The 21,234-nt window shown below is 30.1% G+C and overlaps 2 protein-coding genes across 2 annotated transcripts in view; both read left to right on the top strand.

Moving 5' to 3' along the window:
* Nucleotides 1-7,048, top strand: part of LOC147070009 (prominin-1-A-like) — a 219,707-nt gene extending 212,659 nt beyond the window's left edge. The window contains exon 18 of the mRNA XM_085949898.1: nt 5,968-7,048. Within this exon, the coding sequence (XP_085806024.1) occupies nt 5,968-7,048 (1,081 nt within the window). The remainder of the gene's footprint in view (nt 1-5,967) is intronic.
* Nucleotides 7,049-8,354: 1,306 nt separating this feature from the next.
* Nucleotides 8,355-19,602, top strand: LOC147070008 (uncharacterized). The gene is made up of 4 exons (XM_085949367.1): nt 8,355-8,512; nt 11,639-11,782; nt 12,814-12,906; nt 17,812-19,602. The coding sequence occupies exons 1-4, from the start codon at nt 8,491-8,493 to the stop codon at nt 17,907-17,909; spliced, it is 357 nt and encodes a 118-aa protein (XP_085805493.1). The 5' UTR covers nt 8,355-8,490; the 3' UTR covers nt 17,910-19,602.
* The last annotated feature ends 1,632 nt before the right edge of the window (nt 19,603-21,234 follow it).

The following is a 21,234-nucleotide window of genomic DNA, read 5'->3' as shown; positions in this document are numbered from 1 at the left end:
CATTTTATTTTTTAAATTAAATCAGTTATGATTTGCCATACACCCACTTCACTTACAGATTATTATTTTCTTTTTTTTTCCATTGGCGTTTTGTCAATTTTTTTTGTTACATAATATAAAAAATGGGAATACCGTGTTTGGTGTTTCAGCGGTAGTCGCGCGACAACAAAAATCCGTTACAAAGTGAATTTATTGAGAAATTGACTCGCGGAGTGCCGTCAAAAATGTGCTCAATCACTGCACAGCTTTATAATGGGTAAATACAGCATACATAATTCATTCATTTCCGCTCTTTAATTAAAATGTCACCGCCCGCCCTCTGTTGATCCCTCTCGAAAAGTAATAACCATTGTATCGCTTGCTGTCACAATCATTATCGTGAAAATCATCATGTTATTGTCCTTTGTCATATGTTAGGAACCAAAACAGCTTTTATTTAACATGTCTTATTCTGCTGAAATCAGTTTCTTGCCTGATCCATGTGTATTTTCTTCAGTTGTTCTTGTGAGTCCTCGTCAAGTATTTTTCCGTTCGATTTATAAGTATTCAAATTTTTAAAAATAAATTTCTCATATGTCAAAAAGGCATAAATCCACAAAATACAGTTTTGAAATAATTGATTGTTTAATACTCATTTAGTGCTAACACCGCGACTGGCGCGTTTGGAGTTGTTGGCCATTAGATATAATTAATATGTTATTTAAATGTGCTAATTAAAAGGTTAGCAGTGATTGATTGTGTTAATACTATCGACCAATGTTACTTGATGCAATTAGAATTTGATTCTTTTAAATCAGTGTTGCAAGTTTGATTGTTTTGATACACAAATAATATTTTGCAAGTTGTGAATGCAAAACAAAATATTTTTATGCTTACCTGAAAATAGTGTTAATTTTTACATACAACCTTTTGACACTAAAATTCTATTCCATTTGAGTATCTATTTTTTACCACCCAGGTTTCGCCTTTTAGCATCTTCAGGCAGTGGCGAAGAGTGGAGGTAGGCTGTGGGGATCCAGCATAAATAATGCACACTAAACTTTGCCCGTCATACTTATTTGTTTTCATTGCACTGAGAATATAAATTTAAGATGGTATTAGATAAAAGTCGATAAATATTAGATAAAAAATATTGTTCTATCTATAAGATATCCAAAATTATTCATAATTTTAGATATTTTATAGATAGATGAATATTTTGTATCTATTGTGGTTTGGTTTCGACATAGTTTAATTGCATTTTAAAAATCATCTGCAATTTGTATTCTTAGTTCAATGAAAACAAATATGTATGACCGACAAAGTTTAGTGTGCACTATTTATGTCGAATCTTCATAGCCAACCCTACACTGCTATGCACTCACCAATGGTAAATGTACACGGATCATCGGTGACCATTTACTGTTGACGAGTACAAATAGTGTCTGAAGGTGCCAAATGAAATAGTACGAAACGTATATTGATTACAGTTTAAATTAAAATTCCATCCAGTACCTTCAGTTGATAGTATTAATATTGTTGAATATGTAATAATAAAGTACAGAATAAGTTTTGTATGAAGTAAAATTTGAATCCACAACACTCTACTGACTTTATATTATTTTTCAATGGACCCATTCCTCTCTCGCCTAGCAATAAAATTACTTATGTAAGATATAAGACAGTTCGCAAACAAAGAATCAATGCAACATCAATTAAAAATTTCTTCCCACAATCCATTATTGATGACGACCTCGGACACAGCTGTAAAATCCCATAGTGAGCATGCTTGTCATCTATAAATTGCCTGAAACATCATTAAGCACATTGTCATCGAATGAAAAAGTAGTACTATATACATTCATATATCGTGAGCATACTGCGAAAAGTGACAAAGTCAAAATAGTTGTTTGTTGGCAAATTGAGATTGAAATTTTTTTGATATATATAAACTCATAGCTTTGCAATTTATAATTATAATTACTTTGAAATATTTTGGGAACTAAGTTGATGTGGTTATTTATTCTAGTAAAGATTTCTTCTAGCACAATGACTTGGTCACTTTTCATAGTATGCTCACGATATATACAATATAATATTATAAACAGCAGTTACACCTTTGAAACCTGTCTATATGACAACAGTGTGAATGATAACAAAAATAACCGCAGCAACAAGTGGTATTTATTATCAGTGCATTAAAATGCACTTTGTGTTTCTACTAAATTACATCAATAAAATTGATAAGCTATAATTATTGCATTATGCATCTTTCCGCGGGCTCGTTACAGATTATCATTTTTTCATTATTGAATATTTTCATGAATACATGTAATTACATTCATATATAAACGTGTTTGGTTCCTAATTTATGAACTTTATTTTATTTTTGTAATACATTTTGTTTTATAAATACCTCTAATTTTTTTACATCATTTGCTCGAAGCATCTGTGTTCGTTATCTCACTATATGGTCTTCATAATATAAAAAAAGTATATAACCTTCCATTCAGAATCAAACAAAATTTATAATAAAAAGAAATAACTAAATTTTCGTTAATTCGTTTTTACATTTTTAATTTGCATTGTAAAAAATAATGGTTTTGTTTTCTATTATAGAATTGGAATGAAATATTCGGTATTTTCAATTTAGAAATACTGTTTTTTTTTGTTTCTTCATATTTTCTGTATAGTTTTATGGTTTTTTTTATAGGTATGGCCTCCTCGAAAGGGAATAAGACGTGTAGTTTGCAGTTAGAAAATATACAAGCCCATGTTTTCTTTTTTTCTCCATCTTTCCTGTTCACTGTTATATTTTTTTTGTTTCTCATAATCCATTGTGATCTGTGTGAGCTTGCTTTTTGATGTATTAAAACATTGATATTCGAAAACAAATATTTTGACATCATTAACTCTAATATATGAGATTTTTTGACATAGGTGCATATGCAGAAAGCAATTAACTTTAAATTTTTTGACAGTTATGTTGCAAACGGTGATAAGTCCCACTAAATTAATCTATATTAACCATTGAAAAAAAACACCCTTATTGCATATCTATAAAACAAGTGATTTACAATAATTATTGGTTTATAATAAATTGATTTTGAGAACTCGGTCAGTTGCTCTCTGCATAGTACCCTCAATAATACATTATTTTGATTAGTTTACCATTTCACACACTTATATATCAAAACCAACATGTTATCTTTATAGCTAGTTTTACGAGATTTAATTTTAATTACAAAGCAACATTTTTTTGAAACAAAATAATGCTTTATATTTTTATACAAAATTTAAATACATAACACACATGTGAATCCATTTAATATATTTCTATAATAAACTTTTATCATTTATTAATCTCATTTGTTGAAAATGGGTTATAACATTATTTATCATCAATTCAAGTCAAAAGGTTCTATCTACCAAACGTTCGATTCATATTGAAAATTTTTACTTAGGCCATTATAATAATAATATGCACAATATTTTATGTCATTATTATATTATTGTTGCAATCATAAAGCAGTTAATGAGTTGACTTTCAGTTACTTAACATATCAACCGTCCATAAATTTAAATATAGGTTTAATGACTAACAGAAATGCCGTAAATTGACCGAAAAATCATTTTTTCAATATTAGTAGTCCAAATGAATTTAAATGACTTGAATAATTTATTTTTATTTCAATAAACGCACAGTTGGAATCTGGACTATATTATATTTGATGTTTTTTAACACACCCATTATTTTTAGAGTAAGAGAAGGGACGGTATGGAGCTATTTACATGACACCTATTTTATATTTATGTCCTTAGAAATACTCAATAATTAATATAAATGAATGATACCTACTTCCTTTTCAATGTATTCCTAATTTTTTTATACATATACACTGACATTGTTTTACATAAATCTTACAATAATTATTGTGATATGTTTTGTATAGAATACGTTAACAATAAACACTCTGGTCATTTTTGTAACATTAATGTAAAATTAATTACTATTAAAAAATATCGACCGATATGTTTACTCAACAATTATTATCGATTTGTTTTTTATTTATCAAGTCATGTTAAGAAATACATAATTTGATTATTGATAATGTGATGTCTTCCCTTCCCCCCCATGGCTGTTACGCTTTGACCAGCTCCCGATAGTATTTTTTATAGAAGTATTTCTGTCAATTTTGACAGGCATGACTGCCATGAATGATGAATATTTTATGTTATTTTAATTAGGTATCTAAATTTAATTTTATGCCATTTTATAAAATGGGTCATCTCCATAATACAATACATTAAAATTCAATTAACTTTCAAATGCTACGTTTTGCATATTTCCTTTAATTTATCAAACGCCGATTGTCAAAAAGATTTATTTTCAAAATATCATTTTGAGATAGATCCTTTTGACAATTTTTTTTATAATATGACTGAGGAAAAAATTTGCCATACCAACCTAGTCCATTTTTATTCTGGAGATGTTTCATTCTGCAATTATTAATATATATTTTTTTTATAACAGTTATATTGTGAAATTATATATTTTTATGTAGACGTTGGAAAGTTTATGGTAAAATATAATATACTATATATTTTTTTTTAATTGTAGTTTTGATTTTTGCACTCTTAATTTTATAATCATCACCAGAAGAAGGGGAAATGATATGTTTTGTTTCATGATATGAGTAGTAGACATTTTCGCTTGTCTAATTTTGAGACGCAAACTAGAATTTAGCTTGTATCATAATATATTATATAGTTTTCATTTTGCGTCCAACCGCTGTTATCATTTTGGTAATAATATATGTTTGAGTAACTTTAGTCATTCATCATGTTTTTACGCAGGATTAATGTTATATTGATAAAAAATAACTTCAAATGGCACTATCGTCAATTAATGGACTTAAAGAACATAGTTATAAATTTACTTAAAAAGAAAATGCACACAAATCACAAAATAAATGAATAAACAACCGCTTTGACAATTATAGGGATTTAATTATTGATCCGAATATAAATTTTTTTGTTGACGACAAAATAAATTTAAAATTGAACAATAATAGTTTTTGTAAATTCATACTACAGTTTGGTAAATGATATACACTTCTACCTAACCTAACCTAACTGGAATTAAGCAACAACAAACATTACATATACAGTTTGTTTATAGAAACTAGTAAAAAATAATAATCCATTATTATCTACAATGTGACATAAAACATTTTGACATTAAGACGGGGGAAAAAATCCAAGAAAAATCGTAAGAGGTGGTTTTTTCAATTTTATAACCAGGGTTCCGAAACTGCCCATATAAGGTCATAACAGTATTAGCTTCGAGTCCTGTCTAATGTTGGGGCTTTGTGTTTATTTTGCAGCGAGTATTTGTATGACGCGTACGGAGACCGCGATAACATACCCCTGGCAAAGTAAGTGCCCGCCATCTTTATTTTACTTCTCTCAACAACAAGAAAAACCTCTTATCGTTTTATTCACAAAACTGCATGATTCGCTTTCTTATGCATGGTAGGTACTGACACCCCTCTAACCTAACCTAACCCACTAACACTGATTGGTTCTAAAATAGCATTGCATTTAAGTGTACTAACATTTATGTGTTTATTGGTATATTGATATTTTAACAAGCTATTACTAATTATTTTTTATCTTGAAGTATATAATTTTATTTGTTTTTCTTCCCATTTATTTTTTTGGTTGGTTTTTTTTTACATCTGTTTCTCACCCCACCTCTAAAATAAGCGTTAATCGGTTGTCTCTTAGAGATAGTTTAATTGGCAAACGAAGATTCAAAAGTAATGGAGTTTTTTTAATATAAATTTTGAATCAAAAGTATCCTGAACAGCAGTCCGGTTTGCGTTGATAATAATGTTGTTATATTGAATAAATCTATGTGTCATTAAATATTGTAAATATCTGAAAACATTGACGTGTTGTTATATTTTGTTTTGATGTGCGTAGAAACGAAGATTTGAAACGGAACTCGTCCAACATTGAAGAGAAGATCCGGGACTTTGAAGCGAGGACCGGTCAAGCCGTCACGGTGGACTTGACCAAATTCAAGCAACCTCCGGAAGTTTCCAAGTCCCCCAGAACTAGCTTCGGCCGGCCGATTAAATTCTCCTTCAAGTCTTCCTACTCGAGCGAGTTCGAAGGCAAAATTGACGACAGGACATTACCGATCGGTACCAAGTATTCTTCCAAAGATGAATGTTATACGGCTATCGTGCCCGAAGAAGAAACGGACGATGAACAGCTTAAAGAGTTGAAAGAAAAGATTTTACAGAGGAACGAACGGAAACTGCAAGACAAAAAAAATGCTCAAGACAAAGAATCTGAAAAAAAGGCAGCCAAAGAACAACAAAAATTGGAAAAGCAAAAAAAAGCTGAAGGCAATGAGAAAAATGGAAAATCTTCTGATAAAAAGAACAAAGATAAATCACTAGAAAAGAAAACAGTCGCAGCAGGGAAAGATTTAGATAGTGCCCAAAACAAAGAGAATGAAGGAAAGGCTTTGAAGGAAAAAGAACTAGACGCCAACAAATATCAAGGAAAAGGACCTAAAGAACACAATATAGAAGTTCAAATTTCTGCAGGCAAAGAAGCAGAGAAAAGAAACAGTCAGGAAGCCGATAAGAAAGACAAGGGTCTGAGTAAGAGCGGAAAAGAGAATATTGTCCGAGATACTGCTGTCACGGTCGTAGATTCCATCTTGAATTCTGCTCAAAATATTGTTGAGACAAAGCTCGTCGAAAAGCCGGGATTCAAAGACAATTTAGACGACAGAAACAAGAATATTGCTGCAAAACCCATTATGGCCGATGACCATAATATTATCTTACCGGGAGTATCCACAGACTCAGATAAAGAAAAGAGAAAGAATTATAAGAAAGATATTATTAAAATGATCGATAAATCGGAGTCAGATTCGCAGAATGAATCTTCTCCAGAGGATATAAAGAAATCCGTCGACGATGCCAACCTCAATATCCCCCCCGTACCCGATTCTGAACCGATGCTTACGTCCAGTGACGATTTATAAGCGGCGACTACCCTGAGATTATAATAGCCTTAATTTAATAAATCGTCTGGTCACGTTTTGAGATAGCTTTTGTAAACGGTATTTGTCGGCAGATTATTGATATTTTTTTCACGCGGTATTGTGTGAAGTTTTTTGATATTCATGTACTTAACTTAACATATCCTTATTGATATATATCATATTTTTAAAGTAACCAGTGCAATCATATCTTTGCGTTGAGATATCAGTCCCCGTATCATCGTACCAAATATATTTACTCTACATCATAAGTAATTAATTACGTAATTAACTTAGTTTTACTGAACAGTCAGTTCTCTTTTGAATAATATGTGTATTATTATATCATAAGAACAGTTAACTTAGCATAATTAAATTTTTAGTATAGCTATTATAAAAACAATGTATAAAGAATCTCGTAAGTCCTAGAATAGAACTTCATTACAATTTTAATGCTGAACAATTTTTATTATTTAAATTGTATATGACGTGAATTTTCATTCTATTAAATCGGCCGTTAATTTTTTTATACTGAATCTCATTACCTTGTTTGCTAGTCATATAGAGATGATGAAACTAGTCAAATATATTTAAAATATTTTTACCTAACAACCAATAGGTACATCCTAAGTCTCAGTGTGACATTGGTGATTTTTTGAACTCACATTTCTGGAAATTAGTTGTAATAACGCATTTGTTTCCCTACGTATTAGCAATGTTAAAATAGATTTATTGAAGATTTTAACACATAAAGTCCAACATTCCGTAACATCTATCCAATTTCTTACCTAAACCATTTTTTTCCAAAATATATCCTAAGTGAGATATCATTTGATCAAGATAAAACAAATAGTATCGAAAACATGAAGCAAAATTGAATTAAACTTGGAATATATTATTCTAATTTTCGAACCATTTTGTAAAATAATTTAGGTGTTTTTAAATACCCTTCAATAGAGTAACAGAAGAATCTTGAATCATACGTTTATATACTGTGTGGTTTGGATATAGAACATATTGAATCAATCGGAGGATCATTGAAGACATTCATTTGTTATATAAATTTGAAATCTCAAAAATTTATTTTATATGGAAAGATGACGTATTCACATAATCCATGATAAATACAAGGCGGTGTCAGGATTTAACTCTAAAAGTTACAATATGCACCGGGAGATGTTCATTTTTGAAGTATTGATTTGTAGAACTATAGGAAGGATTATGGCCTGAGGATTTATCCTTTTTTGAAAGTGAAAAGTTGACCGAAATAAATGCGAGGAGTTGGCTTGATTTGGCAACATAAAATGATTGGATGTTTTTGAAATTGGAAAGTTGACGCAAATAACTATATAAATGCAAGGAATCGGCTTGATATGGATATAAAACAACTATAGTTAACAGATCTACCGTATGGAGATTGGGGCTTGGAATTGTTTGTTCTGACGATGTCCGCCAAATTGGTTTACGGTACCGACTCCATTACTTTTGACAGATGTCGCTTGCAATGCTACCGCTGGCTTTGATTATTGTGGTGCATGGTCTATGTGCTTCTCTGTGTTCAATTTTCTAACATCAGGGATAAAACTGAACATTATGACAATATAACATTGTATCGCCATAACATAGTTTGTAACATAATGCTGTATCTTGATCGAAATTGCTACGATTATAATTTCTTTTATTATTCATAAACATTTATATGGGTAAAAATCAATAACAACCTATCAAATCGATGTTGGGTCTGCAAATTTATAAGGTAGTGATTCTCAATCTTTTTTATTTGGTAGAACGCCTTAAAAATTTTGTCAAATCTCAAAGAACCCCTACCAGACAGTCCTTACTTTTTCCCGCAAGCTTGTAAATTCTCTCGAAACCTGAAACTGATGATCACTGAAATAAAATTAATTAATCAATACTCAATTCAGATCTAATGCCTAGAACGCATTGTGTATTTCAAGCAACGTATTATTAAAATAAATAAATGTGAATGACAACTTTAATCAAAACATTTGAATTAAATAAGGAAAATTGAATCAGGAAAAAATATTAAGTCACATACCCTTTAATGGAGCTCTGAATAATGTGCAATTGTGCCAAGATAACACAGAAAAATGTCAGTTTCACTTGATCTATAATTACAAAATGTTATTTGATTGGTTCTATATTATTAAGTCATAGTGCTTCTTTTATCCCTGTTGTGTATTAGAATTTTCTGTTGATATTTGGTATATTTATGAAATATATTTTTAACCATTTCCAATGGTGGTAAGGTATCCCAGACGAGATGGTTCAATGGTCCCATTTACATGTATCGGTAACACTTCATACCATTGTATCATGTGTAAAACTCATTAAGTTTCAAAAAATTACAATGAACTTAATGAGTTTTACCTCTGGTATAATATTTTTTTTGTGCGTTTGTACTTTACAATTGGCACCTTTCATTGGTTCACAAGTTTAGATAATAATTGTATCAGAGCTAAACCTTATTAAATAAAATAGTTTAATGTTGCACTTGATGAGTTTTACGGCTGATACAACAATTAATGTTGCAAATACATTAAGTAGGTCCATTAAATTCAGGTTTTTTTTATTTACAGTATTAAAAATAAATGTTGTTTTCTTTAATAATTTAAAATACCTCAGGTGCCATATATTAAATTTGATATGGCAACTGTATTACTGTATTATATTACGTATATAATAATATATATATTAATGCATACAGTTTATGAATTTTTCTACACTTGATGATTTTCAAAAGTGATTAAGTCCAAATTTTAACTAGAATGAATTAAGTTTTTATTTATCTATAGTGTATTTTAGAACATAATACAATTGAGTTTAAATTGGACTTGACCATTTTTGGAAATTATGACCTCAACAAAATACCATTGTTTTGTTAAATATATCTTTCAAAAAATAATAATAATCCACCATTAAATAAAATAGTACCTACACCCTTTCCGATCACATACTCTTACGCACTCCTTTTTGTGTTTTTTTTTTTACACATTAGGAACAAAGTCAGCCAATTCCAAATAAATGACGTCGGCTGTAGATATCTGTTTTTTCGACGCAAGTAAATTTACAAAGTCAGCCAAGTCCAACAAAATCATACCGGACCTAACTGTCTTTGTTATTTCGACACAAATTTTTTTTTACACTTAAGCACAAATTACTTAATAACAATTAGCTATTTTATAAGTAGAACCTGCAAATATTTGCTAAAATGTAATAATGACATAAATTTAATTTTGAAACTTTATATTATATTTATCATATAAAATGTTTACCAATTTTTCATCCCCATTAAATGAAGTAACCCCTATCTATAATTTTACTTATCTTTTGGTTTCATTGAATAATATGCTTTATTTAAGACAAAAGGCTTTCCGGCATTCATTTTGTTTTGAAATTTTTTTCAAGTCAATAACAAAAGTTTCAATCTGTTTTTATTTTCCCCTTTCATGTTTTCTATCTTTTCTTTGAAATATCATTTATATCCTGTTTTAGTTCTTCCAGATGTTTTTTTTATGTTTTTTAAATATATGTACATTAAATATTGTGATATCTCGTAGTTGGCTTATTCAGTTTTCAAAATTTTGTTAAGTAATCTGAAATTTGTTTCCTTATTTTATTTTGTCAAATTAAATATTTAATTTCGTTCTTAATTTTGAAATGAAGCTTATTTTAAATAATCTTATTAAAACACTTGTGAATTTAATTATTTTTGTCAAGAGTGTGAGTTCTACTAATCTGCTTAAAAAAATTAATACCTCCATCTTTCATCTGATGTGATATTTTCTTCTACAAACATCAATTTTCTTCAGCTGCAAAAACCATTAAGTCAAAATAGAACTCAAGAATAAACCATTAGTAATTAATTAGCAGTTATCGAAATATTTTAATTCCATTCATGAAATGTCGAATGCTAATAATAATGATTATGTATCTTCTAACATAATAACTAATAACATTGTTTATTATTGGACTTAATGACTTTTGCAAATAACCCTTGATTAACCATTATAAAATAATTGGAGCAGGGTTAAATTAAATAATATATTTTTTAAACTTAGAAATTGAAATAATACATTATTAAAATTGAGATATTAAATTACTCGTGCTAAATGCACTTTTGCAGTTTTGTAGTTATACCAAATTTACTCGTTAACAGTCGAATTGTGTAAAAAATAGACTCAGATGAAAGTCTTAGGGCCCATTGCATAATGAGTTCAGTATAGTTTTTTTGAAGTTACCTAACAATTTTACTTATAAGCTGAAACTAAGGCGCAAAGCTCGCAAGAAATGGCGTGGCGAAGTCTGATGGTTGCAAGAGGTTTTACGAAGCAATTTGCTCAACTTGCACACCTTGCCACACTGCTTACTGTGTGTTTTGCATCTATAGTAACCATAATGACGTGAAATGAGCGTTAACTCTATTTATGGCAACAAAATAACTTTATTACGTATCGTTGCCAATTCACTTCACTGTGTAAAATATAATTTAGTGCACTAATCGTGTGATCCTATTGGGTAAAATAAATAATACATTGAAGTGAGACTGATATATTATGTTTGTTCATCCAGTTCGCAGCACGCAGAAAAAGTATCTGGACGACGTCGGGGTGACCGCGGAGCCGGTGGTCGTGCGGGTGGCCGACCTCGGTCGGGGGACTGCGAGCCGCGGGCGCCTTCTGCACAGGACGCCCGCTATACAGACATGGCTCCCAAGTAATATTCACCACAATATTCCATACAATTGACATTGTCATGTCGCAGATATCACCGACACCTTCAAACTGTCTAGAAAAGAAAAACTAACTAATTATTTATTCTGTGCATAGATGTCAGTGCAATAATAGATAGCAAAATGCAAAACAGCCATTAAACATGGTAATGTTACTTTCAGTGATCTCAAGAGTTGACATTTTTTAAATTACGATTACGATATTACGATTCGTGAATTATTGAAATATTTTTTTAATTAATATAAATTAAATAATTGTTATTAACTTTAAATAACTATACTTAAGGGTTGCTTTATCAATGTTTAATTGAATAAATGCATGCACCTTGAATAAAAGTCGCCCCCATTTTTGGACAATATTTTTTGAACTTTAAGTACACCAGCACATCAGTGACGCATATGTACAATAAATGTCCATTTGATTTCTATCATTTGGATAGTAGATATAATTATACTTACTAAAATTCTGTTTAGAATATGTAATTAGGTGACAGCCGTTGCCGTCACTTTTGTTTCAATTTCGTTGCCAAGAGATTTATTATTTGTCATTTCTTATGCGTCCAATAATTGGCTGGCTAACACATAAGCTGTCTTATTTAAATAACTATGACTATGCATCGAGCCCTTAATGTAATTTTGTTGATTCCGTATTTAAGAATCCATTTCTATCTCTGTTTGCAAAAAAATGTCTCAATCTATACATAGCATTCTCCAAAAATAGTGTTCAGTTAAAAGTGACTTACATGTTAGTATGTAAATAGCTAATAATCACTTCTCATATAAAGTGCAAATTGGTTAACTAAACAGCATCTCTCAGATCTCCCAGATGGTCTGTGGCAAATTAAATATGGAGTATTTTATTATATCTATCTTTCTTCTTATTCTTCTTGACACTTGTTTTGTATTGTATTATTGTATCTTGGGTACCATTGTTGCCATGTCATTTGATGTATCTGCTTGGAATAATTAGATTATCTATGTGGAGTTAATATAACACGGTGTTCGAAATCGGCAGGCACTGGGAGGACTATCCGGCCGGTGGCCCCCCCCGCTACCACGGTCCTGCTGAATACGAGAGACCGCCGCCGTACTACTATCCGGGACCACAGTTAGTACCGACATAATCAATCGCAACTTCTTATCAGTCAATTAGATTACATCTTCGTGTAAAAAATCATATAATAACCACCAATGATTCATGTGGAATAACAGTCTTAACACAAACTTATATGTAAAACTCATAAAGTACAATGTTAAACTATTGCATTTATAATGAGTTTTATCTCTGATACAATGATATACAATGATGAAGTAGGTAAACTTTTTAATATTATAATTTATAAACTAAGTATGTCCGAATTGATATTTCGGACACAATAGGTTTATACAGCTGATATGCTCATGACTGAATTAAAAAATATTGAGTTAAATATCATATATGTAAAATTTTAGACTTTTATTCAATACATTAAAAATACATTCATAAGTGGTTTAATCGCATTCTATATTTTGTCTCATTAATTGTTTGTTTTAATACTTTCATGTTACAAGTACTGTTTTGTTTTTTGTGTATATTTGGTATAACTTTTCTCAATGTTGTCTTGTCTTTCACATTGTTAATTAACTATGAAATGGAGAACATAATAATATATGTATTTTTACCTTTAATTTAATTTTAATATATTCTTTAAATTAAATATTTTCAAATAAGTCAAGCCTTGTCAAATCTGTCAAGTAAAGTTTTGTGTATTCAAAAAGGCAAAATAATGTTCTCCATTTTATGGTATATGTATACTTACACTTGTCAGTGGCGTTGAGTGATTATCTTTGCACATATCTTAAACCTAAAGTGTATCATGTCAATTTTTTACTTTTATTTTATAAGCTACTAGCTGAAGTACCCGGATAAACATTTATATTAACAAAACTATAATGTCAAAATAACTGTTTATTTTAGGCATGTCAAAATCAAAATAATTCTGACAGGAAAATGTTAGACAAGAGGACACCAAATTAAAATCGTATTCAAAAGAAACAAATTTAGTCTTAAAGGTTGGTATTGACTTGAGCAAATTTGTGCCCACGAATGGTTTACGTGTACGAACGTTCGTGTGAATTAAAAAATTGTATGCAAAAGCGTACGCGTATGTAAATTTGACCTTGTACTGACATGAGCAAATTTGCATGCACAGCGTTTGTGCGCGCTAATTTGCTCAAGTCAGTACCGACCTTAATATTGAAAAAAATTTCAAAATTGCAACGAACAAACAAACAAAATATATACTTTATATTGTAGATTGAGTGATAAATGATTTATCATTTTTATTCAAATTAAATTTTTGTTAAAATGTAATTAGATATTTTCTCATTTGTCGATATGTTCCGCTTAGAGTGGAAATGGATAATAAAAAAATATACATGATTCACTTTCATCCTGAGCCCTTTACTCAATATGACAATTTAGTCTTCTTTTTCTAATATTTGTTGTTATATATAATTAAATCTGAAAAGATTTATAAACAAGCAAGATTGTAAAAAAAAATATGCTCAAAATGGCCATTTTCCATTTGACAGATATTAGAAATAGATGACTCCACTGGGTAAACTTGTACAAAAAAGAACCAACTAACAACTTACAGCCAGATGTAGAGATGTCGGCCTTCAATTAACTTAACTAACATGCGCCGTAACTTAATAGTGACAGACTTGAGAAATGTGTGTGGCATCCGTCAAAATAGTCAAGTATATTGTAGTTACACAGAATTTAAGCAATTATAGTATTGTATTTCATTTATTCATACGCAAGATAAAAATCCATCCGAATTCCGATTGAAATTCAAATGAAATGCAATTAGCTTTGGTTCTATGTAGGATAGAATATATTGGAGGATTACTTGTGTTTCTCAATTCTGCCACTCTTTAGTCGTGTCTGTCTTTATTCATATTGAACGGCAGTCAAGCATGACATCTGACTCTTAAAATTTGTATATCTATGTGTGAAACCTGTGATTGTAAATATTTAAAATACCTTAATTCTCAAAGCAAAACTTTTGTAGTTGGCTCTCTTTTGCACAAGTCCATATGATTAATGGTGAGTCACACTGTGATATTGTTTGTGATCTCACCATATGAACATAATAATAATCTCTTAATTGGGATGAAATGAAAAGCAAAATTAAATGCTTTTTTATTTAAAACAAGGGAGGAAGCAGAAGTAGGCTTGCGAACGAGCCGGCTTGACTCGAACTGATGGAATTGTTCTAGACTAGACTATGTGCGACAGAATGGAAGATAGTAGTGTACGCGGTATAGTATATCGATTGTTTCAGTGCTTTTGGAGCTAATTCTTTTGTCTTGCTTTGTGGCTTTTAACATATTGTCAAATTTCTGTGACTACTCTTGTATTTTTCGGTACCTATGAATTTTGTGTAGATGGTGCAGTGCTTTTGGAGCTAATTCTTTTGTCTTGCTTTGTGGCTTTTAACATATTGTCAAATTTCTGTGACTACTCTTGTATTTTTCGGTACCTATGAATTTTGTGTAGATGGTGTCAGAGCAAAAGTGGCGTTTGTTACATATTATAAAAGTTTATACATTTATTATAGGCATATTATCTCGATACATTTTTAAACCCAACTATTTGATATCAACGGGACTCGTTTATAATTTTAAAAAAAGATGAAACTCAACTTTTTTTAGGTGACTTCTTAGGTGTGATGTACAAAAGTAATATTTTTCAACAATTGTATTAAAAATTTTAATTAAGTTTTGTACTTTTCTACTTGAATAATTTTTGCGATCTGGATTTCGTCTTTCGGCATCTTCAGACACTATGTCCACTCACCGATGGCAAATTGTATAACTGACATAGATTATAGTTACTTACTGGTAATAAATCAACGTGCCGAAGGATCAGAAAATGGCATTTATCCTCTTGTGATATTTTGCTATATTGATTTAGTTAATATATTATAAACAGTAAGTAGATATTCTGTGTCAGTTGTATGTTCGCCATTGACGAATGTATCAGAAAATACCGAAATATAAAAAGGCGAAATCCAGGTTGCAAAAAACCATTCAAATGGAAAATTACAATACTGTAATCAATTATAATTTAAGGATGTTTTTGTGGTTGTTTCACTGTTACTACTACACAGTGGCGAAGGGAGGTGGTAAGTTGTTAAGATCAGACATAAACAGTGCACACAAAACTTTGTCAGTCAAATGTATTTGTTTTCATTTAGTTTTTAAAATTCAATTAAACCCTGCCTAATCTAAGCCATATTAGATAATTGTCAAAAAATATTCGTTTATCTATAAAATATCTAAAATCATGCCATCAAACCATTCATAATTTTAGATATTTTATAGATAGATGAATATTTTTTATAGATTATAGTTTGGTTTGGCTTAATGAATTTAAAAAAACTAACCACCGCCATCTGTAATATGTATTCATAATTCGAAAACGTATAAGTATGACTGAAAAAGTGTGCACCATTTTGTGCGATCGTCCATAGCATACCTAAACTATTATGGTTTGTTTTACGAAGAATTTTAAAAACTAACCTGCACCTATCTGCAAATTGTATTCTTAATTCAATGACAACAAATGAGTATGACTGATAAAGTTTAATGTGCACTATTTACGTTGAATCTTAACAGCCTACCTCCACCTATCGCCACTGCTACTACACTACTTTCATTAGACTCCATGGCTTGTAAAAAGAAATAAAAGATTTTGCATATTATGTTTAATCTTAAAACATAATTAGTGATTTTGTTTTCTTTTTAAATAGTGGTTTACCTATATCAACATTAGATATAGTAACATACTTCACTTTAGCTCTGCATTGGTTATATATTTTTACTTGTTAGCATGCCTTGTAAAAATAATATATTTAAATAATTTTATAAAATTCGAAATTCGTTGCGTATCTGTATCTGTACAGGTGCGCACAACGTGACGAGATAGGGGGCTTAACGCTACAACTGGGAGTGAATGCGGATTATTGAAATATGATCATGGAATGTTTTATACGCCTATAATATTAGCCAAGGAATTGAAATGTCGTCAAGCAATCCGTCCGTTTAGTTTGTATCTCAAAGGATCTAAGTGTATGAAAACTTGTGACGTGACGACCCCGGGACAAAACAATATATTATTAGTTTGATTAAATTTGTTCAAATCAAATCAAAAACACATAGAATCTGATTAATTTGAATTGTATCTTTATTGAAATTTAGTTGCCTGTGTGCGATATCTGCACATTCCACCTGCTGTCGGTTTGTGGTTGACTATATTCTGCCCTGCTAAGTAAAAAGAATGTTTTTGGTTTTAGTGAAATAAGAACCCAAGCTACATATTCTCTTTTACATAGTATGTAAAATTATTGGCTTGTTTTGACATAATCTTTATAAATATACTGTATAATTAGAGATTCAAAACAATCCAATAATTTTACATGATATGAGAAACTTTAAACTAAATTGGATTCTCATTAAACTAAAATCAAAAATACTGTCTTTTTACTTAGCAGGGCAGTATTATTGCCTGAAGATATTCATCGAAATAGCTTTGACATAAAATACCGGTATCTACTGAATTTTAAATCAGTTGATTTTGCTAACCCAGACAAAGATTGACAATAGATGTTGAATCCTCTTCCAGGTGGAGCCTTCTATGTTTTCGCTAGCAATTTTAGTTTTGCCAGTGCCATTTTTGTATGGAAGAAAAAAGCAAAAACAGTAATCCTGTTTTTATGAAAATTACTACAGTATTTTCCAGTGTAAATTTTTTCTTATTATTTTCATACGTTTAGGCTCCATATTTTTTATATAACTTTGGCATTGATATTATTATATTCCAGTCCCTTCAAGTTATTAATAATTTAAAAAAATACCGGCGTAAAATAGTACTATGTTCATATTCTAATGGACTTGTGACATTTCAATTCTGAATGGCTGAATATCACTATTATTGTTACTAATTTTTGTGTATTTTTCTTTGCAGTAATGACAGATCTTAAACACATCCAAACGCACATGGACGATTTGCAATCCAAACTATGGCTCAAGCCTCATAGTCTGGTATGCGTCTGCTCTCAGTAAGCGATCCACTGGTTCGTGTCCGCCATCCCTTTTAGACCAGTCAACAATAATTTAAACCCCCCATGAATCCCCACGGGGAACCCCCCCACCTCTTGCTCACTTTTTTGCGTAAGGCTTAATAATTAATCGATTCCAATTATCATTGTTGTACTACCTTCATTGTGAAATTTGCATATATTATTATAATTCATCAAGGTATAAGAAGCTGTCGTGCCATCGCTAATGAGAGACTGTTTCCCATAAGCATTTAAGCGGTATATAATATATTATATGACACACGAAGTTGGCTACGATTTAAACAGATTTTCTGGTCTTAGAACAATGACACATGTGCAAAGTTTGTTAATTAATTTGATTAAATGTATAGAAAAACTATTAAAATTATATTGTTTCATTAGAACGTTTTCTATACATTTTACATAATTAACGTTGATTGTTCAAAGTTTGTACATTGCAATATTACTTCGGTATACAGTCTGCACTTAGTCGTGGATGAATATAACAACAATTATGACATTAAAACGTTTTGCTAACACTTGGTATCTCTCAGTCTCAATAGTATGGCAGCGTCTTACACCGCTATGTCACTGATGAATTTTTAGTTTATTGTGTATACCAAGTTTTGGACTCCGGACTAAATTCGTTGTGATTATTAATTTTAGGTTAGGTTAAGGACTTTTGACTTTGTTTTCGACGCAAATTAACTTTCACCAAAAGTTATTTGCGATTTATATATTATTATTTACGATTCTGATGAAATTCAGCACTTCTCTATGTGTAGGGTAAACGTATCGAAGTTTGGTCAGGTTATTTGTATTTCAAAACCTTTGCACTCATGACCTATATTTAATTTTGTAGAAGACGTGTTCGATGCAAGGCGATGCATATATTAAAACATTCAGACAGATTCGACATAATTCAAAACAATTATGTTACTTGACCCTCGTTACAAATTTACCCTCAACTCATTTCTTTCATTGATTCACATAACTGTGTGAAATAGATACTATACTAGCCAATTTAAACTATAATGTTTTTATTCATATCAACTAATTATTCCTTTCACTTTTTTATTGACCTGTTTTACAGGCAAAAATACATTTTTTATTTAATTTACTTTTTTGTTCTTTAATAAAACATATTAGTATGTTAAAAAAGACGTATCTTTGGGTCTTTATAATGTCAATAATTTTGGTTTTAGGTTAAAATGGCAGTGTCAAAAACAATATGGTGCAAGATACACTACTTGTTCAACGAATCTTAGTCACTCTCAAAATAATGTCCAAAGTATAGGTTGTCGTTGTAAAATAAAATATTTTTTGGACTCGCCGTATTTGCCATAGGTTTGCCCTGTCGTCGTCACCCCACATTTTTGTAGCCATAAATTACGATATTATCTATAGTGAGAGATTTTATATTATAATATTTAAACAAAAAAAATCAAATAAAAATGAGATTATCTGAATAGTAGGTATCTAAAAACCCCTTTATTTTTTTAAGACAAGGTAACAAAAAATATTAGAATTTCACATAGCCGTAATTTTGCTTCACTATTTAAAACATTCGTAAAATATGCGTAACTTGATAAATTCTTCAAAGTAAATAATTTTATTTTATAGACTTAGGTCACAAATTGTAATCTTTTAACTAAAGTGTCATATCTCAAAAATAAAATTACAAAACTAAACTGTCACATCACAAAAAAAAAAAAAAAGACAAGTACTGAAAATGTTGTCAGATTTATGTACTGTCGAGTTGTATTAGTAATAAATTGATTATTTCAAATTTATTTTGAATTGTGACACTATAGTTGTAGTATTGTGCAAAATATCTTCTAAAAGGATCTCTTTAATAAAATCATTACGAAACTTAGTTTTAATGTCACGTTATAAATATATTATATATATTTTTTTGTTTTATTTGACAGAACCTAATTATTATTCTTAAGCCAATACTTTGATGAAGTTCTATTCTAGATGTTTACTATAAATTAATAATGAATAAGTATTCAGTTTTTGCATTTACTCGATAGATTCTATTCAGGCTTACACGGCTATCATTAATATCAATTTAATATGTAAGGAGATTGTGATAGAAATGAAAGTAACGTGAATTACCAAACACTCGATTCCTATTCATTGGACTATCCAAAATAAATTGGATTTTTAATTAATGGTCAGTTAACAAAAAATGTGTAATTAACCAATACAATAAATTTCCTTTGTTTTTTCCTCATCAATATGAGTTTTTACTCTGTTATTATACATTTTAGTTGTTTATTAGTAATGATAAATTATAAAAACAATAACAAAATTGACTGATTGGGTTTATGCAGTTCAAATTTTAAAACACGATAAGTAATATTATATTAAATTTACCCAGAATTCTAATAATATATTATGCTCATAACAAAATATCTAAAATTCAATGCTACAATTTTGATAATAGTGTTTTTTTAAACTATCTTTAGATTAATGAATTTTTGGACACTGCATTTGCGTGAGTAATGTTTCATAAAAGAAATTATTTTTAATATTTCAATTAAATATTGCTAAAACTCGTCGTTGAAACAGAATGTGTTATTTTAACAACGGTTAAATCAAATCGTATTATTCGATAATAATATATCTGAATTACGGTGAAAGAACACTCGGTAATGGAGTTCTATTAAATACGCTTTGATTTATTCAATGAACTTCTTCAACGTTTTTTGAAAGATAAAAACTAGTAACTCTAAAATGTCTGAATTTCTAAAGAGAAGTCTATTTACAATATTTATACCATGTTTACACGTGCATGGATTTACTGCTGACAGTACATATTATCGCGACCATAACAAGAAATTGCATGTGTAAACATGTATCATCATGCAAGTTGCAAAATTGCATGCATGAATCAAAAAAGTTCGGAAGCTTCTGAATTTTCATGTGACAGTTGGTTTGTTCGATGCCTGCGCAGTAGAATGATAGCGGCGAACCTGCGAAAAAAAAACGAACTACACCGCGCAAAGATTAATTTTAAGGTTAACCGATTTTCACTACCTGTCAAATAATACTATACAATGACAACATCGTGTCACTCTTACTCTTGGAGAATGAGATTGGCGAGACAGTCGGCACTTTTACGTGTAAACAGTTATCATCCCGATAGTTAAAAAGTAAATCCATGCACATGTTACATTTTGTCTTTGAATTTTTATAATAGTGAATCTCATAATCGGCGCTGTGTGCATAGGGGGTGGTGAAAATTTTTTTCACTAAGACCCAGAGTAGGCTCAAACTTAGAAAGATTACACTATGTATTCACTATTTAATTTCAGGCAAAT

The sequence above is a fragment of the Rhyacophila brunnea genome, unplaced genomic scaffold (assembly GCF_057557595.1).
Source record: "Rhyacophila brunnea isolate RB1 unplaced genomic scaffold, BYU_Rbru_1.0 scaffold_22, whole genome shotgun sequence".
Taxonomy (NCBI): Eukaryota; Metazoa; Arthropoda; class Insecta; order Trichoptera; family Rhyacophilidae; genus Rhyacophila; species Rhyacophila brunnea.
This window is presented reverse-complemented; position numbering and strand designations above follow the sequence as displayed.